Source organism: Ailuropoda melanoleuca, chromosome 14, assembly GCF_002007445.2.
Source record: "Ailuropoda melanoleuca isolate Jingjing chromosome 14, ASM200744v2, whole genome shotgun sequence".
In the NCBI taxonomy this organism is placed as follows: Eukaryota; Metazoa; Chordata; class Mammalia; order Carnivora; family Ursidae; genus Ailuropoda; species Ailuropoda melanoleuca.
Genome location: NC_048231.1, coordinates 16283865 through 16309377, shown reverse-complemented (window position 1 = coordinate 16309377; position 25513 = coordinate 16283865). Strand labels below are relative to the sequence as shown.

Sequence of the window (25513 nt, the reverse complement as noted above, 5' to 3'; positions counted from 1 at the left end):
AACTCCAATGAGAGTGTGACTAACCTGTACCTCTAAAACTCTCACACTAAAAAACGCGTGATACTTATACCTCGTAAGTCACACAAGTCGAGAAATCAAGGTGACAGGGATATTCCTTAAACGGTAAGAAAAAAAAAAACAGATGCCAAAAAGGAAGCAAATATAGTTCAAATGCAGAGTATATATACCTCCTTACATAGGCACTAACTCTTGCCGGTGAAGAAACTTTCTGTACCAGACAGGGACACGGGTGTATGACACCAACGTATCCTTCTAGAAATGACAGCGACAAGCTTACTAAAAATAAACATACAGGGACACGGTCAGAATAAAAACAATTTTAAAGTTATCCCTCCAGCTGTTTTACTGAAGAAACACACTGTTTTAAGGATGTGAAAAGCCCTAAATTAGTGACTGGCTTGACGTAGCCTCTGGGGTAAGTCTGCCCCAAGCTCAGCTGCGGAGAATCAGGGCGTTGGCAGCCAAGCACTTACTACAGAATTCCGCATACTCGGCTGGCAGAAGGAAGGTCTGAGGGAGGATGTGAAAAGCCTTGAATCCGTGCGTATGCTGCATTCGAATGATGTTTTTGTATAGTCGGTCTTTCCGGGTTAGTTCATAGGACCTAAAAATCATAAAAGTTTTCCATTTCAGTAAAGTCTGACTCTGAGGTTTTCCTACGTCATCACGTACTTACAGAGCTCATGGTTCAGAGCTGGAACACGTTCTGAGGACAGTATTACATCAGATCGATCACTCTGTCAACCCCAAAGTTCAGTCATCATTTCCATAAAATGGATTTCTTTGGTCAGATTTATTCACTGAGGTATAACTGACATGGAGTAAGATCTGCCCTTTTTACTGTATAATTCTATGAGTTTAAACAAACATACATAATTATATAATCACTACCACGAACAGTTTGAGCATCCCAAAAACTTACATCCAGTCCCTTTGGAGTCAACCCTCCCAATCACCTCCATCTGTTTCCTGTCCCTCCGATTTTGCCTTTTCTAGAAAGTCAAGTTCATGGGATCGCATATATATGTCCTTTTGAGACTGGCTCCTTTCCCCGAGACCGGCAACCACTGAGCTTCATCCCTGCTGTTGCCTGCATCAGGATTTCACTCTTTTTTATGGCTCAGTAAGAATCCACTGCTCAGATGGACCGCAGTTTCTTTATCCATTTACCAGTTGATGGACATCTAAGCTCTTTCCAGGTTTTGAAGATTATGAAATCACTAAAAGCATGTACATACAGACTTTCATAAGAACGTTAAGTTTTTGTGTGGACGTAAGTTTCCATCTCTCTAGGAATGAGACTGCCAAGTTCAGTAAGACTGTTTAGTAAGTTCTATTAGTTATGAACTGCTGCACTGTAAATTACTGCCAAAGCATTATAGCTCAAAACAATGATAAACATTTTCTAATAGTTTCTGTGGGTCAGGAATATGGGGGTAGCAGGGCTCGGTAGTTCTATCCTAGGGTCTCTCGTGAGGCTACAGTCTAAACGCTGACCAGAACTGTGGTCATCAGGCTCGACTGGGGCTGAAGGACCCACTTAACAAACAGCTCTCTCGCATGGGGCTGGTTCTTGGCAGGAAGCCTCAGTTCCTTCCCATGTGAATTCTTCTGTAAGCCTGACTGAGTGTCTTCGTGACACGACGCTGGTTTCTCCTAGATCAGGTGATTCAAGAGGGAAAGGGAATAAGGAAGAAGCTCAGAAGTAGTCTCAGAAGTAACACTGTCACTTCTGCCATATTCTATTCATTAGAAGTCACAAAGGCCAGCTCACACCCAAGAAAAGAGAAATTAAGCTCAACTTTTTGAAGGCAATGTCAAGGAATTTGTGGACACATTTTAAAACCAACACATGTGTAAGTATATATTTAACCTGATAAGCAACTGCCAGACTATGACCCAAAGTGGCTGTGCCGTTTTGCATTTCCCACTGGCAAAGTTTCAGTGTTCCATTGCATGCATTCTGACCAGCACTTGGTGTTGTCTGGTTTTTCCGTTTTGTTTTTAGCCATTCCAACAGGTAGGCAGTAGTACGTCATGTAGTTTTAATTCGCATTCCACGAGTGCTACCGACGCAGAACATCTGCTCATGTCTACCTTCTTCAGTGAAGTGTCCGCTCAAATATTTTTAGCCCATTTTGCAAAAAAAGGGCTATTTGTTTATTATTGAGTTCTGAGAGTTCACTCTACATTCTGGAAACAAATTCCTTATCAGGTACGTGTTTTGCAAATTACTTCTCCCACTCTGTGGCTTATCTTTTCATGTTCTTAAGTGTCTTTCAAAGAGCGGACATTTTAAATCTTAAGGAAATCCAATTTATCAACATTTTTATCCTATGGATGGTGCATTTACTGTTATGCCTAAGAAATCTTCATCCAATCCAAACACATAAAGATTTTCTCCTCTATTTTCTTACAGAACTTTTACAGTTTTAGGTCTTACATAAATCTGATTCTTTTTGCCAAATGGGTTTTTATGGGATTTAGGAGTATGAAATCTGTTCTAAAACAGACTTCAAATATAAACAAGCAAAAAACACCGTGTTCTAAGTCTGAATTTTGATAAATATATTCAAATTTTCAAGACCCAGAAACCAAATACATCAAATAAATTCTAGCTTCAGCAGCAGCCTATGACTATTCACTACTAAAAATCATTATGAAACATTTTAGGAACACTACATGTTGTGTGCTAACTGAATCACAATTCTTTAATAGTACAAAAAAATGTAAATTACCCAAGTAATGAAAAAACACTAGTACCCCCACTAACAAGTTCCAAACCCAAAGCTTTCTGGGAATTTTTACACAAAGATATCTAGAGTATGTGACCTTCTGAGAAACATGGCCTGAACAAAAGTTTAGCATACTTGAAAATAGGACCATTCAGGAAAATAAAAGATGGCTACCTTACCCATATTTAACAGCAATAACTGTCCAACCTCTCATGTAACTACGCAGAACTAGCATCATCATTAGTATAACAAATACCAAAGGTCTGATATGTTTCTCCTACATAGCATCCAAGATAGACCTTAATTTTAGACTACAATGGGCCTACTGTAGTAAAGTCCCAGATCACTAGGTTAAGAATCCCACCGACAACTAAATTTACATCATTAAAAGATGGATCCATAAAAGATAAAATTTTAAAGAAAAGCAAGGAAACAATCACCATAAACTTTGGGCAGTAATTGCCACCTATTAGGAAGTATGTTCTGGAGTACTACACACAGGCACTTCAGTTAGCCTCAACTGGACTCATGAGTTCCACTACTGGTTTCCAGTCATGGTTTGTTCCACTATTTAAAAACCATCTAAGAATCTTTGCTGTAACCACTAAAAACTTACTGTGTCTGTTCCTCAGTTCTAATTTTTCACTATGATTTCTTAAATTCAAAGGTGGCTTTGACAAGTCCTGGTGTCACAAACACTTCCTTCTTACCCACTGTCCTCTTCATAAACGTAGAGCAGAGGTCCTTAAATTTTAGATAAGAATCATCTAGAAAGTTGCTTTAAAGTTATTGTTCCTGGGCCCCATCTCTCAAAATTCTGGAATAAAGTCTAGGATTCTGTATTTTATACAAGCGTCCCAGGTGATTTGGGTACAGATGGTCCACACTATAATGCTGATTTAGCCTAGAATAGTAATTTCCAAACTTCCCAGATATAAATCACCCTAGTGCTTTTTAAATACGCAGCTTTTTAGCTAAATACCTATTTAAGAAGATTAGGCACCTAGAAGGTACTTTTTAAATATACACCTTCCCTGGATATGGTGATTCCCTGAATCTGCAATGGGATCTGTGAATGTATGGTTTTTTTAAAATTATGTTCAATTAGCCACCATTAGTGGCTAATTCAGAAAACTGAATGGCAAGAAATCAAAGAGGGTTACAAACCATAAGAGACTCTGGACTCTGGGAAACAAACTGAGGGTTACAGAAGGGAGGGGGGTGATGGGTCTTACGGAGAGCACACCTGTGATGAGCACTGCATGTTATATGCAACTAATGAATCACTGAACACCACATCAAAAACTAATGATGTGAATGTATATTTTTAAAAGGGATCCCCAGTGATGTTTATCATCAGTTAGAAATAATGACGAGAGGAAAAGAAAAAGAATGCATTCTCATACAGATGCCCAATCCTAGTGGTCTCCAAATCTTTTTGCTTGATGCCCCCTACACAAATTTTGGGAAACTATGTATTCTTTAGTGGACATCAAACATTTTTCATCAAAAACTTAAATTGGGGTGTCTGGGTGGCTCAGTGGGTTAAGCGTCTGCCTTCAGCTCAGGTCATGATCACAGGTTCCTGAGATCTAGTCCCACATGGGGCTCCCTGCTCAACGGGGGAGTCTGCTCCTCCCTCTCCCTCTGTCCCTTCCCCAGCTTGTGCTCTCTCTTGCTCACTTTCTAAAATAAAGAAAATCTTTAAAAAAACAAAACAAAACTTAAATTGTCCCAAATGAATGATAAATATTATTTTAAAATAAAACCCTAACACTACCCTTTTAAGTACATTCAAGGGAACCTAAATAACTTCAGGATTCAACAGCCACCATACATTTTAAAAATATTATCAAAGAGGGCACGTATTGCATGGTGCACTGGGTGTTACATGCAAGTAATGAATCATGGAATTTTTTTTTAAAGATTTCTTATTTATTTATTCGACAGAGATAGAGACAGCCAGCGAGAGAGGGAACACAAGCAGGGGGAGTGGGAGAGGGAAGCAGGCTCATAGCAGAGGAGCCTGATGTGGGGCTCGATCCCAGGACTCCGGGATCACGCCCTGAGCCGAAGGCAGACGCTTAACTGCTGTGCCACCAGGCGCCCCTGAATCGTGGAATTTTACTTCAAAAACTAGGGATGTACCGTATGGTGACTAACATAATAAATTATTATTAAAAAAATATTATCAAAGAGAAAGCTCTTTTCTGTCAGTACATTTTTCACTTTTTAAAATACACTTTGTACTGAAGGTAATATATATGCAGAAAAGTATACAAATCACAAAATGCAAAGCATGAGGAATTTTGGTCACCTGTGTGAGCACCACTCAGACTGAGTACAGAACATTCCCAGCACCCCAGAAGCCTCCTGCGTACTCCCACTGGGAATTATCCTCCAACCACCCTTGCTTTTACTTCTTCCATGCCATTTCCCCCAAAGAGTGGCTTAGCCTCACAAAATAAATATGTTTATTTAATGCTTACATGTCTTTTATAGCATAGCATACCTTCTCTACAATAAAATATGCATGTGAAATAGTATGATTATTTTCAAATTTCCTGTGATCATCTGGCTATGAACTACTTACACTGGCTGACTATCATTGCAAGTATTGTAGTACACAATTCATCAAAACACCACAAATATTCTAAATTTTGATAAAAATGTATATTATGTCAATGTTTAAGTCTCCATTTTGATAATTATACCACAGTTATAACTGATGTTAATGTTAGAAGAACAGGGTAAAGGATACAGAGTAACCATAATATTTTTGCAACTTTTCTAGAAGTCTAAAATTACTTAAAACAAAAGGCTAAAAAATTGTATTAAGAAAGAGTTGACAATAATATTGGAAACATTTTAAGCACCTGAATTCCTCTTGCATGTGAGTTCAAGTCTCTGGATCGAAAACATAAGAAACAGAGCAGCAGAAGCCATAAAGCACAGTGCCTTTAGATAATGGATTATTTGTGTGCTCGAACATGCAAGAATAATACATGCGAGAAGTACTCAAGAAAAGACAGGATCAAATTTATTAATACTGACTGAATCTCAACTGAGACAGAATTCCTACATACCCACGGGAGTATTTTGGAAACTACTAAAATAAATAATATACTCCTCACACGAACTTGGAATGCAGACCCTAGTGTGTGCTAGTTCAAGGACTCTTTAAATGCCTATTTAAAATAGATGCATCTGATTCACTTCAATCATCCAGTCACACATGTAGAATACCAAATCCACATCTTCCAGACAATGAGGAAGAAAAATAAGGTTTAAATTACTCTTTACAAATGAAGCTGAGACATCAAATAAAACTGCAAATTGTTATGAAGACTCAAAACACACATTTATCCCAGATTATGAAGAAACTATTTGACACAATCCATGTACTTACACACGGGGACGAGATATAAGACAAAAGAATTGAAAAATCAAGAAAGAAACTTCATTGGATGAAAATGAAAAAAGCATATATGGTAACTGAAAATAAAACCTGCTAGCATAAGTACATAAGGGCATTATGTAGGACATAAGTCCTGGAAATAAAATAAAACATAACCACTGACCAAATAAAAAAATTTGTATTGGATTTCCTTCTCTTCATTAGATGAGATGTTTCCCTCTTCTGTATAAGGTCATCATCTATGTCTCCATGGTTGAGTATGACCGCCTGAATCAGGTAGGGTTTCAGCGTCAATTTTATTCCCATTTTCTTTTTCATGGATGAAAACACTAAGAAACTCTGGTCATAGAAACAACAGCTACAACTTCTACAGTGTTTACTATGTGACAGACTTGCACTGTCTGAACACTCTAAATATCTTAGATCCTGACAGATTAAATCCTCACAACAGTCCTACGAAGTCTGTGTCATTAGCAACATCTTTTTACCAATGAGGAGGCTGATGCTCAGAAAGGTCATGTTTGGTGGTCACTCAGCAGACCTGGGATCTGGGCCCAGGTAATTGATTACAGAGCCTATGCTTCTGGCCATTAGGCAGCATTGCCTTTCTAGGCTGCCATTAACAATGTGACTGGAAGGAGTTTTCTATAGCAATGACACTCAATTCTTTCAACTCCTTCCTAGATCTGTGTCAGAAAGTCACAAGATGATCTATCATTAAAAATTAAAATTAATGATCTATCAGCTGACAACCTGATTACGTCTTCCTTTAGTTTCATTAAAAGTAAAGAAATGGAAATCACCATCGTGATTGTCACGTCTGATAATTTGTCATTACCAGAATTCAATTCAGTATTTTTTTTGTATTTTTGTTTAGAACCCTGGAAATGTTTGTACCCAAGGACAATGCACCATATTAAGATTCTAAGTGGGCCACTGTTTTTGGGTCAACAGTCTTTCCTATGGAAAGAGGAGGTGAGAAGGGAGAACCCATCCATATGAAGGGCTCTCAAGCTGCTCAATTCTAGGAAAGAGAACCTATGGGATGTGCAATCCAGAAACAGTCTCCTTTAGAACCATCCATGTCTACACAGTCCTTGGAGAGGCTTCATATAATATAAGCTTATGGATATGAGCACCTCAGTTTGATCTGCTGCCCTATATCACAGACTTCCTTTTTTTAAGGACATTAATTATCTCTGCTGGCTACATGCCCAATGTCAGGCACCTTTAAATGGAGCAAAGTAGCTACAAGAGCATTACCTGGGAAAGTGATTAACCTTTTGTGCTTCGGAGAGGGTGCGAAGTAAGAAGGGCTTCAGGTGGGATCCTGTCCACATTAGGTTATAGTCAGTGCTGCTTGGGTGAACCTGAGGGCAAATAAAAAGATTAAAAAAAATCAGAGATAGCCTCTCTCCAGAAAGAGAGACGGCAAGAAAGGCCATAGAGAGTTTTCACCTACAGAGAGCACAGTAAGTGCCCAGTTAGTGTATAAGCCTAAAAGAATAAAAGCTGAATATAAAGAACACAGGGATGATCAAGTTTAAAGAACGGGATAGTTGGGCAAATCCCAGATGCAAAAAGTAGAATAAATTAATCCTTCTATAGAAGTCTGTGATGTCTCTTAACATTCTTGCATATCAAAGTATAAGAAGAGGGCTCAACTCCACAACTCCCTTCTCAGAGTGTCCTTATGCCCCTGCACATGATGGGTATGAAGTACTGGTCAGAACTAAAACCTTGTGGTAGCAAACCAACTTAGAATATCACCCATCCATTCATTCATTCATAAGAATTCATTTGTCTATTCCTTCAACAATTACGTACTTGATGCCTATGATGGGATAGGTACCTTGTAGGCCCTGGAGATAAAACAGCAAGACAGGATAGAAACTAGTATCAGAACTTCCTCAAAATATCTATTTCAAACCTCAACCTAAAATAAGGGGCTAGCCACCAGACTTTTATCAATTATTTCAAAATATCTACAGGGTGAGTCTGTCCAGCATTTTTGCCTGTCATTTTACTATCAATACCCCAATTTCCCCAATTTTCTTTGGGAATAACATACTACTTGGTTTTAAAAGACTGCCAGTCACACTATCCACCCCTCTCCCCCGGAAGGAGTAGATCCATGACCCAAGCTGGACCGGTCATACTATCTGCAGAATGTGATTCTTCAGTGAAGAAAGGCACAAGGACAATGAAAGGAGTTGAGTCACTTCTATAGCAGTACCTTGAGGAGACAGTCCTGATTCCTGTTTCCAGATCCCCAGGACTGTCCTAGGCTCTCTCCTTCCAAAGGCCTGCCTTTTCAACCCTTCCTCTGATTTTGCTACCTACGCTATATATAACTTACCCACAAATCCTTTTTGGTTTAAGTTAGACATAATCTGTTTCTGTTGCTTGCAATCAAAGAGTCTTAATTAGATATCAGACAATTCCTTACGGGCAACTCTGTTTCTACCCCAACCCTAAAATCATAGCAAGAAAAATATTTGGGTTTTCTTTGTTTGTTTGTTTAAAAGAGAGAAAGAGGGGAGAGGGAGAGGGAGAGAGGGGGAGGGAGGGAGAGAGAGAGAGAGAGAGAGAGAGAGAGAGATTTTGTGAAAATATTTTCCATGTATTTCAAGGAGAAACTGATAGAGCCACATAGAAATTCAATGCAAGCTCTGCATTATCACTAAGCATGGGTCCCATGTACCTTCTAGAGCTGCCCTGTTAACTGGTAGTCAGGTGGCTAGGATTTTCAGCTTTAGAGCAGATCAGGTGAGACAGTAAAAATGAGCTTACTTCATGAAATCCATGGGCTGTCAGAATGCTGCGTACCAGGCGACTATCTGTTCGCACAATTTTGTAAGACAAATGATAACGTTCTGAAGAAAAACACAGAATCAAATTCAGTAACCAGAAAGTTAACTATAAAGACAAAACTAAAGTGTACGATGGCGGCTTGCTTCGTTATACTCAAGAACATACACTGCTCCCTTTATGCTACTATAAGCAGGCTGCAGATTATTTTGAGCCAAGGGTTCCTAACCTGAGATTCACTGGGGGTTATGACATCTGGATGGGGAACAAAATGACATCTTTGTTTTCACTGCTAGTTGAAATTTAACATTATCTTCAATTACGAATGTAGGCACAAAGCAGAGCAGTGCTAGCAATTCCTGTGACCCTGCCACCTACACATACCAGGTATTTTAATACTATTTTATAGTTGTCACGGTTATCTCAACATATGACTTCTCACAGTATTTAAGAGTTATGGTTAGTGAACAGACATTCCATTAGATGTTATTTAATGCACAAATAAAAATGAATATATGTCACAAATTTAGTTTTTAAGAAATATTTTGGTAATTCTCTTTCCATATAATTCATTGTTTATAATCCTGTATCTCTCTTTATACACTTAAAACACATTATTCTGAGAACAGACCCACAGGCTTCTGCACACCGCCATTGCACATTTGGTCCACTGCAGAAAAAGGCTAAAAACCCCTGCTCTAGATAGCCCTCTGTGTGCAGTGATGCTGGTGATTAGTGTTGCTTAGGTCAGAGGTTATAAACTGGTGATTCAATCTGCAAAGACAGTTTGTTAATTTCTCATTGTGCTTTAAAAATAAAGTCGAATTACCAACCTTTGGAAATTAGAGGAATTCGTATAAAAATCTAGATTTCTGGGCCCCTCTTGAAAACCCTGGCAGCCCTGGGCTTGCTCTCTCTGCCAGGGCAAGAGTCCATGGGGAAGCACAAGCGCTCCGTTCAGGACAGGCACCCATGCTCTAGCTGAGCACTGTGCCTGCAGTGCCTTCACTCACTCCCGTTTCCTGCCAGGCCCTGTAAGCACAGCCACCCCTGCCTAAGACAAGTGTGTAATCATGCGAGATTTCTATATATCCCCAAAGACTAACATTTACTTTGGCCCATTAAAGGCAATCTCTTTCTATGCATCCCTACAAACTGTTCAAGAAATTACCAGAGAATTCTACAGAACAATTATTTTTTAATTTTTTAAAAAGATTTTATTTATTGACTAATTTATTTTTTATTATTATTTTTTATTTTATTTATATTATTTTATATAAATATATTAATTAATATAATTAAATTATAAAATATTATATTTTATTTATATTATTTTATTATTTATTGATTTATTTGAGAGAGAGAGAAAGAGCACACACACGTGTGCAACAGCACAAGAAGGGGGCAGGGGAGGGGCAGAGGGAGAGGGAGAAGCAGACTCCCCACTGAGCGGGGAACCCAACATGAGGCTCGATCCCAGGGCCGATCCCGATACCATGACCTAAGCCGAAGGCAGATGCCCAACTGACTGAGCCACCCAGGCAACCTTAAATTTTTTTTTAATTAAGTAATCTCTATGCCCAATGTGGGGCTCGAACTCATAACCCTGAGATCAAGAGTCACCGGCTCCACCCACTGACCCAGCCAGGCGCCCCCATCTGCAGAACAATTTTTTTAAAGGACTGCATGCTGAACACTTTCTGAATAAGAGTAATACAGAAACTTATGAACAGGCCTTAGAATAAAATTCAGCCTCTGCAAAGGTAAGCACACCTTTTGATGAATTTATGTGAAAATATCTATCAATCCCTGCTGCTATTTGCCCAGCCCTGGCAGGAACACCATGCAAGGCAGACACAGGAAGACTGGAATGAAAAAGCCAGATACTCCATACTTCTCATTCTTGTGACACACTTCTCAAGCCCGGTTAAAGGGTTTCCCCAATGATCAATCGCTATTATGTTGCCTTTGCCATACTGTTGTAAGAAAAACAGTTCAGAGTCCTAGGTGTTTGCTTCGGCACAGAGGAGAATGTAAGAAACAGTGCACTGCTTAAGAGTTTGTCTTCTGACTCCAAGGTGGGGAGGGAAAGCACAAGATAGGCCTGGAATATCTTGTTCTGCCAAAAGAGAGGAAAGCACTCAAAAACAGATGGGGAACATGTCACAAAGATCTCAGTGGCCAAATTTAAGACAATTTCAACATAAACATGAATATGACAGAGATAGACTATAATCCCTTACTAATGAGTCCACACTGATAAGTAGGTAAGAAGGTATACTGGTTTTCTACTGCTGTTAAAATAAACTACCATACACTTAGCAGCTTAACCAACACAAATTCATCGTATGATACTTCTATAGGTCAGGAGTCTGACACAGGTGTCATCGAGGCAAGAGCAAGGCTGCATTCTTTTCTATAGGCTCTAGATAGGGTCTATTTGTTTTCCTTTTTCAGCTTCTAGAGGCTGCCCCCATTCCATGGCTCACAGTCTCCTTCCTTAATCTTCAAAGCCAGCAGCGGCAGGTCTGATCCTTCTCACATAGCAACCAACTGACTCCTCTTCCGCCTCCTCCTATTTTTTTTTTTTTTTTAAGATTTTATCTATTTATCTGACACAGAGAGAGCACAAGCAGGGGAAGCAGCAGGCAGAGGGAGAAGCAGGCTCTTTGCTGAGCAGGGAGCCCAACACAGGACTCGATCCCAGGAGCCTGGGATCATGACCTGAGCCGAAGGCAGACACTTAACCAACTGAGCCACCCAGGCGCCCTGCCTCCTACTGCATTAAAGGACCCTTGTAATTAAGGTCAGCTGATCAGCAACCTTAATCCTACCTACAACCTCAATTTTCCATTGCCATGTCAGATAACATTTTCACAGGTTCTGAGGATTAGGAGGTAGACATCTTTGGAGGACCATTATTCGGCCTCCCACAGAAGGGAAAGCTCTTCTTTACAGAAAATCCAGCTAATAAATGTAGAAAGAAAAGAGAAGACAAGAGAGAAAGAGAAAATCAGCATTTTATAAAAATCGTAAGAGGAAGTAGTTCAGACTAAAATCAACGGATATCAAAGGGTGAGAGACTATTGGGAAAGAGGATATTCATGCATTTCAAAACATCACTCCAGAGAATGCTTGTAACAAAGGAGAGAGGCACCCCTCCAATGAAACAATCTGGTGAATACTATCTCAACCAAATGATGAAATTTGCCATCACCAATAATGTAATACAATGACATCACATCCTTCCTAATGTGATACACCGAGGAGGACACAACTGCACTAAGTCATAGTCCTACAAAATTTTTAAACTTGAATCTAAACACACAGAAACAATCAGAAAAGCCCAAACTTAAGGACATCTGCCAAGGAACTAGTCTGGAAATCTCTAAAAATGTCAATGCCATGAAAGACACCCTCACACATACACGAAGCCTGGGAGATTAGATGAGAAATACAAAAACTAAATACAATCTTTTATTTAGTCCTAGATTTTAGAAAAATAGTAACAGCTATAAAGGTCAAAACTGGAACAATTGGGGAAATGTGCATAAGCACTGTATACTATTTTACCAATGGCAGATTTCCTGAGTGTCATTTCAGTACTGTGGTTATACAGAGGATGCCCTTGTGCTTAGGTGACACATTGCTGAAGAAAGCATTAAGGTATAAAGTATCTGAACTAATTCTCAAATGGTTCAGAGAGAGACAAGAAATATGACAAAACATTAACAGTTGGTGAACTCAGGAAAGAGTATACATCCATTCAAACGAATGTACTATTCTTATAGTTTGTCAAAAGGTTTTTAATTTTTTTAGATTAAATGTTTAGAAAGTGAAAGAAGGGGTGCCCAGGTGGCTCAGTCATTAAGCGTCTGCCTTCAGCTCAGGTCATGATCCCAGGGTCCTGGGATCGAGCCCGCATCGGGCTCCCTGCTCGGCGGGAAGCCTACTTCTCCCTCTCCTACTCCCCCTGCTTGTGTTTCCTCTCTTGCTGTGTCTCTCTCCGTCAAAGAAATAAAATCTTTTAAAAAAAAAAAAAAGTGAAAGAAAATCAGGTGTCTTCATTATGATAACTGTGATCACCGACATCTCCATTTCTGCACAAGCAAAGGCCAAAACATCATCCATGCTGGAGACCAGAAGTGTGCCTGATTCCACACCTGTTCTGCAAGGCTCACCTCACAGCACCAGGCCATGGGGAAGGGAGTCACTAAGGCATACAGAAAAACAGAGAATGATTAGCTGGGGACTGGGGAGGAAGGGGAAATGATAAGAGAAAGAGTATGTCTTTGGAGTGGAACTGCCAAGGGCTCAAATTCTGGTTCTACCACTTCCTGCCTGTAATCGTGAATAAATTATTTCTCTATGGTCAATTTCCCCACTTGTTAAATGGGCTTGGTAATAAAGGTACTTACCTCATGGGGTAGTTGTAAGCACTACATCAGTTAATACCTGTAAAACTTTTATAACACTTGCTGCTACATAGTAAAAGTTTTTTTCTTTTTTTTTATTTAAATTCAATTAGTCAACATATAGTACGTCATTAGTTTCAGATATAGTGTTCAATGATTCATCAGTTGCATATAACACCCAGTGCTCATAGTAAAAATTTTTTTAAATAGCAAAAACGGTAAAAAAAAAAAAAGGTAAATATGTGGTAAAATAGCTATTAATACATAGTATCGTATGTAAATTATGCATTATATAGCAAATTTAAAAATACAAATGCTATTAATACTCTTTCTCTTACTTTGCCTAACATAGAAGAAAATTGCAATTATCACCGCACTCAGTGACCCAATTCTCACAGTGTGTAAGTAGTAAGCAGTGACCAACTACTTCTAATCCGCACCAACTAACTACAACCCAACTCTGATCCATTGCACATGTTGCAAAAGGGGAGTTCAAGAAAGGCAGGGTGGAATGACATAAAGCAAGTGTGATTGCTGGGGATTTTAACTCACATTCATGTTCTGCATCCAATAGCCCTGCATCCAATGCTGATTACCAGTTATAAACTGGTGACCCAAGGGCCAAATCCAGCTTGCAGACATGGTTTGTTCATTCTTTGTGGTGTTTTAAACATAAAACTGAATTAGTCGCTAATCTTTTAAGATTGCAAGAATTCATATAAAAATCTCGATTTCTGGGCTTCACTTGAAAGACCTGGCAGCCCTGGGCTCTGCTCCCATGGCAAGAGTCAAATGGAAGCTTGCAACTATAAACTGAACCAGTCCCACTGCCCAAGAAATAACCACCGTATCCATATTTCCTTCCATATAAAAACAAGAAGCAGGGCATGGTATTGGTCCTACTAGCAAAGTGCCAAACATCTGCTATGTGAGCCTCTGAACATGCACTGCCTCGACTCCACCATGACACTACAGAATTTCCTCTTCTCCAACCACCCACGTGTGCATCAGAAGGCAACCTAAAGTGCTAGGACTTCTGGTAAATTCCAGGACTGGCAGCAGCAGAGCAAATTAAAACAAGGAACCAATAACCTGTCAGCATAGAAGTACCTAGGGAGTGATGACATGCCCTAAGAGGTTTGGACAAAAATAGCCTGAGAAACTAGAATGAAGATAAAATGGTCATTTTTTTTACTTTTAGAATATATGAATAACACTTTCAATGGCAACACAGTGTAGCTTGGCCTTACTGTAAGAAAATGAGGTGTATACCTGTACTGTTGAATATGGTAGTCGCTAGCCATGTATAACGACCCAGCACCTGAAAAGTAACTAGTGTGGGGGTGCCTGGGTGTTTTCAGTTGGTTAAGCGTGTGACTCTTGATTCTGGCTCATATCATAATCTCAGGGTCGTCAGATCAGCCCTGCATGGGGCTCAGTGCTGGGCATGGAGGTTGCCTGAGATTTTCCCTCTGTCCTTCCCTCCCTGCCTTCCTCTCTCTCTCTCCTACTCTGAGAAAGAAGGAAAGGAAAAAGGAAAGGAAAAAGGGAAGGAAAAAGGGAAGGGAAGGAAAAAGGGAAGGAGGAAGGGAAGGGAAGGGAAGGGAAGGGAAGGGAAGGGAAGGGAAAAAGAGGTAACTAGTATGACGAAGGAAATGAATTTTTAATTTTATTTATTAATTTAAATTTAAATTTGAAAACTGACACTTGATTCGGTTATTGGAAAACTTGCTTGGAACAACCTGAACATATGAATTTACTTTTTCAATGATAATGCTTGTAAAATCTAAATACAGATTAAAAACTTCTGATGAAAATTTTGTGCCACACTGAGATTTTACACTTACGGTGTAAAATATATACTAGATGTCAAATATCTTTTCTTTTAAGATTTTATTTATTTATTTGAGAGAGAGACAGAGCAAGAGTGAGAGCGCGGTGGGGGAGCAGCAGGCAGAGGGAGAGGAGAAGCAGACTACCCGCTGAGCAGGGACCCCCCCTATGTGGGGCTCAATCCCAGGACTCTGGGATCATGACCTGAGCCAAAGGCAGACGCTTAACCGACTGAGCCACCCAGGCATGCCTAGATGTCAAATATCGTGATGAACTTTTTCTATATTGGGTAAATGTGGAAGTGATATGTTCAATTAAATAAAGTATATTATTAAAACGAATTTCACCTATTTCTTTTTTTTTTAAGATTTTATTTATTGGTCAGAGAGAGAGAGCACAAGCAGGGGGAGAGGCAGAAAGAGGGAGAAGGAAGGCTCCCTGCTGAGCAAGAGCCGGATGCAGGACTCAATCCCAGGACCCTGGGATCATGACCTGAGCCGAAGGCAGACGCTTAACTGACTGAGCCACCAGGTGCTCCCTATTTCTATTTACTTTTTTTTTTAGTAAGGCCACTGGAAAACTTACATATCTAGGTTCTATCATATTTCTATTGGACAGTACTAGCCTACACAAATGCAAATTTATGAAGCTGACACATTTAGGGCAAATTATAAAATGATGTTTCTTTCTAGGAACAGATTACCTTAAACTGAAAATCTCTCGTCTCTAAAATGCAATCCCATTTACATGTTCAAAGTATATGCAATTTTGAAAAAAACACGGAGATAGTAAGGGAAAAAAGATTTCTGGAATATTTCACAAATAAAGCATATGAAATCATACTGTACCAAAAATATTAATAGTAAATTCAATGAAACATTTAACAGATAACAGAAAAAACAAGGCCGGCATCTAACACTCTAAGATCAGCAGAAGATAACTAATGCCCCAGAAACACTTCTCAAGGGGATTTAAACACAGGATTATGATCTGAGCAGATCTATGTCAGCTATTTAAGAGAGGAGGAAAAAATAAAGACCCAGAGTATTTAACAATTCAGAACTCTGAGGCAGCAACTAGAAACACTCATTCTAATTGTTCTTTTCAGGGGCACCTGGATGGCTCAGTTGGTTAAGCATCTGATTCCGGCTCAGGTCATGATCTCAGGGTCCTGGGATAGAGCCCCATGTCAGGCTCTGTGCTCAGTGGGAGTCTGCTGGAGATATTCTCTCTCCCACTGTGTGCCCCCCCGCATTTGCACTCTCTCTCTCTAAAATAAATAAGTAAATCTTTTTTAAAAATTGTTCTTTTATACAGGAGGGTTTAGAAAATTATGAAACCTTAAAGAATCGGAAAGGCACAGAAAATTCGAAAACAAAGTTTGAGAAAAAAGTTCAGTGGCTTTTTCTTTAACCACAAGAATGTGTACGGGGGGGGGGAAAGACATTTAAGTTCTAAAAACACAGGGACCACTTAAACAACAGGATGACAACACTGATGGATAAATGTTAAATAAATGTTAAATGTTAGGTACTCTAAAAAAGAAAAGTCTGCTTATTGCCGTGGAATACAGAGATTCATTTACGTGACAAGGAGACCAAAACAAGTATGTTTGGGGGAGATTATTTACTTCTGTTGTTTTTACCCACCTTTGATGTTTTGACTCCAATCATGTTGAGAGGGAGTTTCTTTGCAAATGTTAGCAAATCTTCAGTTCCTCCAAATTCAGAGAACACGAATGAACCATATCCCTTTAAGTGGTAACCTAGCAACTTGCTGAAGGGATTAGAACAGGACCCTTGGGGAGGGAGGATGCAAATCCCAGAAGCAGGTGTTCACTGTCCTCTGAACTCCTGGCTTATTATGGGGTAAGAACAGACCTTAAAGTCATTTCAAAGTAGAACAGATCCTATTCAACCAGTAGAGTAAACAGCACAAATTTTGAGTGCCTACTAATGTGCCAAATATTAAATGATCTCATTAATTCTTACAATGCCTGCAAGGTAGCTATTATCTCCACCAAATACTAAGACAGGTTGAGAGAGTTTAAGTGATTTGTCCCATATTCACAGCTAGTAAATGCCAAAGCTGGGATTTGAACCAATGACTGAGAACCCATGTATAGACTCTTTCCACTATATCACACATCAGTTCAGATCCACGGTACTGTAACCTCTAAAGATAGCTACAGGCTAACCCCAGAATTCAGAGCACTGCTTAATATCAAAGAAGAGTAGAGATAAATGAAATTGAGAATACAAAAATATAGAACATAAGCAAAATTAAAAGTTGGCTCATTAAAATGATCAAAATTGACAAACCTTTAGTTAGACTGACTAAGAACAAAAGAGAAAAGATTCAAATTACTAAAATCAGAAATGAAATGGGGACATTACTACTGACCTTACAGAAATAAAAAGGATTACATAAGAAAACTATGAAAAACAAATAAATAAAAGCATACTAAGAATAATTATATGCCAACAAATTAGATAAACTAAATGAACAAAAACTAAAAACACACAAACTACCAAAACTGCGTCAATACAAAATATGAATAGACCTATAACAAGTAGAGGTTGAATCAGTAAACAAAAACCTCCCAATAAAGAACAGCCCAGACTACATAGATTCACTGGTGAATTCTATCAAACAGTTAAAGAATTAACACCAATCCTTCTCAAAGTCTTCCAAAGAAGAGGAGGGAACACATTATACGAGGCCAGCATTACTCTGATACCAAATCCAGATAAAGATTATCACAAGAAAACTACAGATCAAAATCCCTTATGAGTACAGATGCAAATACCCTCAACAAAATAACAGCAAACCAAATCAAGCAGCATATTAAAAGGATTATACCATGACCAAGTGGGCTTTATCTCAGGAATGCAAGTATGATTCAACATACAAGTCAATCAATGTAATACACCACATTAATAGGATGAAGAAAAAAAAACTCTCAACTAATGCAGACAAAGCATTTAACAAAATCCAACACCCTTGCATGATAAAAAAAAACAAAAACAAACAAAAACAAAGGAATAGAAACTTTCTAAACATGATAAAGGGCATTCATGAAAAACCCACAGCTCACATCATACTGAACAGTAAAAGACTGAAAGCTTTTCCCCTAAGATCAGAAACAGGAAAGAAAAGGAGGCCCATTTTTGCCACTTCTATTTGACATTGTACTGGAAGTTCTAGCCAGAGCAATTAGGTAAGAAAAAAAATAAAAGGCATCCAGGTTGGAAAGGAAGCAGTAAAATCTCTACGTGCAGATGACATGATCTTAGACACAGACCATGCTAAAGAACAAAACACACAAACTATCAGAGCTAACAAATGAGTTCAGCAAGGTTTCAGGATCCAAGATCAACATACAAAAATCAGTTGTATTTCTGCACACTGGCAATGCACAACCCAAAAATGAAGCTGAAAAAACAATTCCATTTATGATAGCATTAAAGAGAATAAGATAATTAGGAATACAGTTAACCAAGGAACTCTAAAACCTATACACTGAAAACTACAAAACATTGCTAAAGAAATCAAAGATGACCCAAATAAATGACAAGACATCCCATGTTTACAGACTGGAAGACTTAATACTAAGACGGTAATATGCTCCCATCACAAGCCCAACAGCCTTTTCGCACAAATGGAAAAGCTGATCCTAAAATTCATACGGAATTGCAAGGGATCCTGAATAGCCAAAAAATCTTGAAAAAGGAGAGTAAAGTTAAAGGACTCAACAACCCAACCCAATTTTAACACTTAGTACAAAGGTATAGTAATCATAAACAATGTGGCACTGGTGTAAAGGTAAATGGAATAATAAGAGTCTAGAAATAAACCCATACATCCAAGTCAACTGATTTCCAATGACAGTACCAAGACCATTCAGTAGGGGAAGAATATTCTCTTCAACTAATCACACTGGGACAACTGGATATTCACATGCAAAAGAATGAAGGTGTACCCATATCTCACATTATATTAAAAAGTTAACTCAAAATGGATCAAAGATCATTTAGCTCTAAATGTAAGCACTTAACCTATAAAACTCTTAGCAGAAAGCATAGGGATTATGACCTTGGATTAGGCAATGGTTCCTTAGATATGACACCAAAAGCATAAGCAATGAAAGAAATAAACTGCATGTCATCAAAATGAAAAACTTTTGCTCAGGAGAGAACACTATCAGGAGAATAAAAAGACAAACCAGAAAATAGGAAAAAGAATTTGGAAATCACATATCCGATGAGGGTTTAGTATCTAGAATGTATAAAGAACCCTTCTAACTCAAGAACAAAAAGTCAAGCAACCCAATTCAAAAACAGGCAAAGCAGGGTGCCTGGGTGGCTCAGCTGGTTAAGCGTCTGACTCTTGATCTCAGCTCACTCAGGTCTTGATCTCAGGATCATGAGTTCAAACCTTCACTGGGCTCCACACTGGGGGTGGAGCTTATTTAAAAAAAAACAAAAAACAAACACACAAAAAACCAGGCAAAGGCTCTGAATAGTCATTTCTCTAAAGAAGATATACAAATGACCAAGAAGCACATGAAAAGATGCTGAGTCAAGGTCATTAGTCATCAGGGAAATGAACATCAAAACCACAATAAGCTACCAGTTCACATACCCAGGAGAGCTATAATCTAAAGAACAGAAAATAACAAACGTCAGTGAGGATGTGCAGAAAATGGAACTCTCCTACATTGTTCGTGGGAATGTAGAATTGTGCAGTCACTATGGAATATCCTTTGGCAGCTCTCTAACAAGTTAAACACAGAATTACCATAAGACCCAGCAATCCCATTCCTAGGTATAGACCCAAAAGAATTAAAAACAGGTGTTCAAACAAAAACCTGTACGTGAATCTTCAGAGCAGCACTATTCACAATAGCCAAAAGGTGGAAACAACCACCAACTAATCCTTCAACAGATGAACGGATGAACAAAATACAGCACTCCGTGAAAAGGAACAAAGTACTGATGCATGCTACAACACGGATGAACCTTGAAAACATTAAGTGGAAAAAGCCAGACACAAAAGACTACATATTGTACGAGTACAATTGTATGAAGTACCCAGAACAGGCAAATCAGAAGAGAGAAAGTAGATGAACAGTTACTACGAACTGGGGTAAGGGGTCACAGGGAGTGACCGCTTAATGGAAATGGGGTATACTTGAGGATGATGAAAATGTTCTGCAACTAGACATGGTGTGGGTTGTACAACACTGTGACTGTACTAAATGCCACTCAAGTGTACGCTCTAAAATGTTTAAAAGGGTACATTTTGTTTTGTGTCTTTTACCACAAAAAGTAACAGTAACGCATATACACATAATTCTGAGGAAAAAAATTCACAGAAGGAAAGCAATTTAAGATGCAGAAAACTTAAGAAATTCCAAATAATCCTGAAGTATAAAAAAAAATCATGAGATTTTTTTCTCATGGCCAAGGCCCTTTTCCTATTTACATGTGATATCGACTTTTATAAGACCAGGTTCCCGGGGCCATGCCCACCCTGCCCGCCATGGGGGAGGCCATACCTACCTCCAATTACTCGAATATTGTTGTCCTTTGTCAGAATAGCCTCAGCATGGAACACCAAAACTGGAATTCTCCTGCAGCCTCCAGTCCACATGATACACGGATGATCCCTACAGCCGTAACAGAAGGCTTTTATTAATTAACAGCTCAAAATCTGAAGTAATGACTGAAGCAGATCACTGTGGTTTGCTGCTTGGCAATTTTCCCTCCTCCTGGAACAAGAATCCCAAATGTCCTATGGGAAACCATTCAGCTCCCATTCGTAGCCATGGGGTCTAGTTAAGATGAACTGTGTCCCTGCTCCAGGGACAGGCTTTGATTGGCCACAGCCAATCGGGGCCTTCCACCCCTCAGTTCTCGTTAGTAGATCAGGAATGAGCACACAAACCAACTGTAGCCAGTGAGTGTCAGAAGATATGTTGTGAGACCCTCTGAAAAAGAGGAGCTTTCTTTCTCTCCTATGGCAGCGACAGGAGAGACGGTCTCTTGTCCTGGGTGGTGTAAGAGAATGAGGTACGTAAATACAACTGTCATTTTGTGACCTTGAAAGGAAAGCCTGGAGCTGCAGGTGAACGAGGAAGTCAGTGGGAACCCCACCGGAAGAATGAGAAAAATGAGATCCTGAGAGGCAAATGTGGAGTTACAGAATCCAGTTGTTGCTAAATATGAGTTCATAAAGTCCCTTTATGGGGGACCGTGGGGAAAAAATCTTTAAAATAAAATTTAAAAATTCCTTTTACTATTTAGGACAAATTATGTTTTATGCCTAGCATACATAAAGAATCCTAACTAATATACAGCATTCACAATCACTTGCCCTTTTACACCCTATAGTCCCTTTTTAAGCCAATTTGATAACCCATCCTAAGATCTGGAGCTAGGAACCCAAAATTAATACAAGCGCTCCAGTTAAAACCACATATTGTAAAGCAAGCCTATACTAAATGGAACAATATTTTTCTCCAGAGAAGGATCTCTGACTTTTACTCTCTTTTACCCTATCTTCAGGAAATCTCTGTTTAATCAATCTTAGACAGATGTGTATTTACTCACAGATTAGGAAAATCTTCAACCTCCTTAGTGCCAGGGAGTCAGAAGGTAAAGAAATGACCTGAGTCCCTACTATGTGCCAGGAATTAAAGTAAAAGCTTTCACATGTTATCTCACTTAATCCTCTTGCCCGCACCATGAACTGAAAAAAAGGTGTCTCAGAGAGGATAAGTGATTTCCTCAAGGTCATGTAGCTGGTTAAGTGAAGGAACAGGTATCTGAACCCAAATGCCTGCCTTCACTCTTTCCACCCTTCCATCTCCCTGATCACACTTCAGTGATGTTTTGTATGCAGAACACCTTAAATCCAACCCTTTGGGAACCTACACTAATCAATTCCTTAAATAGAATAAGATCCATTTAGCCAAAATTTGGGCTGCTCTCAAAAACTCACATGACCACATCCCTTAAAAAAGGTCATACTAGGGACAACTGGGTGGCTCTGTTGATTAAGCATCTGCCTTAGGCTCAGGTCATGATCCCAGAGTCCTGGGATTGACTCTCACATCCGGCTCCTTGCTCAGCAGGAAGCCTGTTTCTCCCTCTGCCTGCTGCTCCCCCTGCTTGGGCGTGCTTACTCTCTCTCTCTCTCTCTCTCTCTCTCTCACTCTCTGGCAAATAAATAATATCTTTAAAAAAAAAGAATTACACTTTTAAAAAAAGTCATACTACAAATCTCAAGGCCAAGTCAGACCCTCCCAACCCAAGTTTAAAAAGATCCCTGTTTTGAATGCACAGGCTGCCAGGCTACCAATCTGAGAAGTGAGGCAGCCTTGAGACTTGGGATGAACTGCCAAAGTGTTTCAGTAAGGAAAAGCAAAGAACACCATACCTAGTTCATTTCCTGTTTTCTAGAACTGGAATGTGGATGCTCACTACTGTTCCTGCTTTTTGACTTGGGTAATAGTGCCCATTTGTGAGAAAAGGTATTTATCAGGGGCACTTTTTAGCAAGAAGGATTTTTTTTTTTTTTGTGGTTTGCTTGCTTTTTAATCTTAAACACCTGTAAAATGTGGCCAGGGGGCCAGATGATTCCTAGGATCTCTTCCAACTATAATTTTTCCACTATATTTCTAAGTCACAGGATAGAGAAAAAATGGGCAACCTGAACTGCAGTCTTGGACAGAAACTCTGGAAATTATCCCAAGCTCCTTGTCAATCTAGCACTAGCTACAAACTGGCACCACTGTGCCTTCCCACTTACAAACAATGGATTACTGCTATAAGTTAAAATGCCTGACAAGGGTCAGGAACACAATAAATAGCTATACGGCTGAAAAGAGCCAAGGCCCTAGCTATGCTATTTGTGGAAAGCCAAATCCCTGTCAAGAGAAATCCTTCCACTTAAAACCTATAAAAAGATAAAAGAGGTGGTAGAAACATTATGAATTCAGTATGGTCAACTAAAACACACTTACGGCAAGATGCTACGTTGCCATTAAAAGCATGCTCCCACCAGGTGGTGCTAAAGGCAAAAGATTCAAAATGGTGAGAAAACTGAAAATTGGGACTTTATTGTTTAAAGATTTTATTTATTTATTTGACAGAGAGAGAGGCAGCGAGAGAGGGAACACAAGCAGGGGGAGTGGGAGAGGGAGAAGCAGGCTCCCCGTGGAGCAGGGAGCCCAATGCGGGGCTCGATCCCAGGACTCAGGGATCATGACCAGAACGGAAGGCAGACGCTTAACAACTGGGCCACCAGGCACCCCTGAAAATTGGGACTTAAAATTTTCATTCACACCGGAAACTGGCATATATTAAGAAAATATGCTCTTATGGGCATGAACGAACACAAGACTTGGATGCTTAACTGCCGAAGGAGACCAGTTTCAAGGTTTACTTTATTTTCAAGGTCTAACAATATTTTGGTTCTTAAGAAGCAATTACATGAGGCATATGTACTATTTACTCCTGGGACCTAGCCTACTAACTCAAACCTTCGAGACCTGATTCATACCAATGCCCCTGCTGGAAAGGACTTCCCCACTTCCATCCATTTGATCCCACACTTCGGCCCAGGACATCTCACCACCCCCATGGATCCTTCGCCCAGCTCCTCCAGCCCACAGTGATGCCTTCTGTCTCTGAACTCCTGTAGTGCTCACTGTATAATTATTTGTTGAAGACATTTTTAACCCCCATGTATATGTTCATGAACTGTTATAAAGCTGGCTTTTATGATAGTAACTGAAATTATTTTTTTAGTGCCTGAAGAAACCTTATATCAAATCCTTCCACAATCTATATATAAATTTTTATTTGGGATCCGCTAGCAAAATATAGAAAAAATCCCCTTTAAGTTTAGTATCTGAAATAATGCCGTGCAAAACAAGGATTTCCTGGACAGTTTCTAGCCCTAAAGTCCAGGATTGCCAGGTGTTAACACTTTAATACAGCCTTGGGATCTGAGCAGATCTAGCAGATGTCCATGGATATACATCTTTGGATCACATCAACATCCTTAGATGATTTAAGGACTTACAACTTCCAGAACTTTAAAAGTGTAAGCATATTACTCCAAGCGTAAATAGGACTGACATAAGATTCCTAATGTATATAGTAAGTGTCTGATAGACAAGACATGAGCCGATGGAACGTTAACAGTCAAAAGTCAACAGGAGTCTGAAAGGAGGAAGAGCAAAAAATCCATGAGTCTGGATTGGGGTAAGGAATTACACCTGTATGTTCACTAACTTCTACTAGAAATTTAGCCATTTCTCAATTATGAATATAGGCAACAAAGCATTATCCGTGCCTTTGAGACTGTCTGAAGTTATATACATATATATATTTTTAAGATTTTTATTTATTTATTTGACAGAGACAGCCAGCGAGAGAGGGAACATAAGCAGGGGGAGTGGGAGAGGAAGAAGCAGGCTCCTAGTGGAACAGCCTGATGTGGGGCTCGATCCCAGAACGCTGGGATCACGCCCTGAGCAGAAGGCAGACACTTAACGACAGCGCCACCCAGGCGCCCCTGAAATTATATTTTTAATACCATATTACAGTTGTTGCAGATATCTCAAAATATCATTTACATTTACCACGACTTCTAAGTTATGGTAGTTATTAAACTTGCCACACAATCACCTGTGCCTTCCTCATCTGGCATGATGAGGCTGGACAATGACTTGGCAGCTCTCCTCCCAAGCAATCGTTCAGATGCCAAATGGTGACACATAACAGCCGGTGGTCCAGACACCGATGATGCTTCCCAATATTCCCCACTTATAAGTGCTAATCAAAGACTACGCCCACAGGGTCGGGGCGCCTGGGTGGCACAGTCAGAGTGTTCGACTCTTTTTTTTTTTTTTTTTTTTTTTTTAAAGATTTTATTTATTTATTNTTTATTTATTTGACAGAGATAGAGACAGCCAGTGAGAGAGGGAACACAAGCAGGGGGAGTGGGAGAGGAAGAAGCAGGCTCATAGCAGAGGAGCCTGACGTGGGGCTCGATCCCATTAACACCGGGATCACGCCCTGAGCCGAAGGCAGACGCTTAACCGCTGTGCCACCCAGGCGCCCCTTGAGTGTTCGACTCTTGGTTCCAGCTCAAGTTGTGGTCTCGGGATGGTGAGATCGAACCCCGAGTCAGGCTCCCCACTCAGCACAGAATCTGCTGGAGACTCACTCTCCCTCTCCCTCCACCCCCCCTTCTCTAAAATGGAT

The 25513-nt window shown here is 39.6% G+C and overlaps 1 protein-coding gene across 39 annotated transcripts in view; it reads right to left on the bottom strand.

Moving 5' to 3' along the window:
• Positions 1 to 25513, bottom strand: part of TTLL5 (tubulin tyrosine ligase like 5) — a 279806-nt gene that overhangs the window by 250518 nt on the left and 3775 nt on the right. For 36 of the 39 annotated variants that reach the window (XR_004620456.1, XR_004620457.1, XR_004620449.1 and 33 more), the window contains exons 3-6: positions 20798 to 20904; positions 8968 to 9050; positions 7438 to 7544; positions 495 to 625 (exon numbers count right to left, since the gene is read on the bottom strand). Coding sequence is in view for 30 of the 39 variants with exons in the window: in XM_034643121.1 (XP_034499012.1) it covers positions 495 to 625; positions 7438 to 7544; positions 8968 to 9050; positions 20798 to 20904 (428 nt within the window). In the remaining 9 variants the exon portion in view is untranslated. Of the gene's footprint in view, positions 1 to 494; positions 626 to 7437; positions 7545 to 8967; positions 9051 to 16882; positions 17091 to 20797; positions 20905 to 25513 lie in introns of those variants that run through there. The other 3 variants (XM_034643110.1, XM_034643111.1, XM_034643116.1) reach the window with 3 other exon arrangements.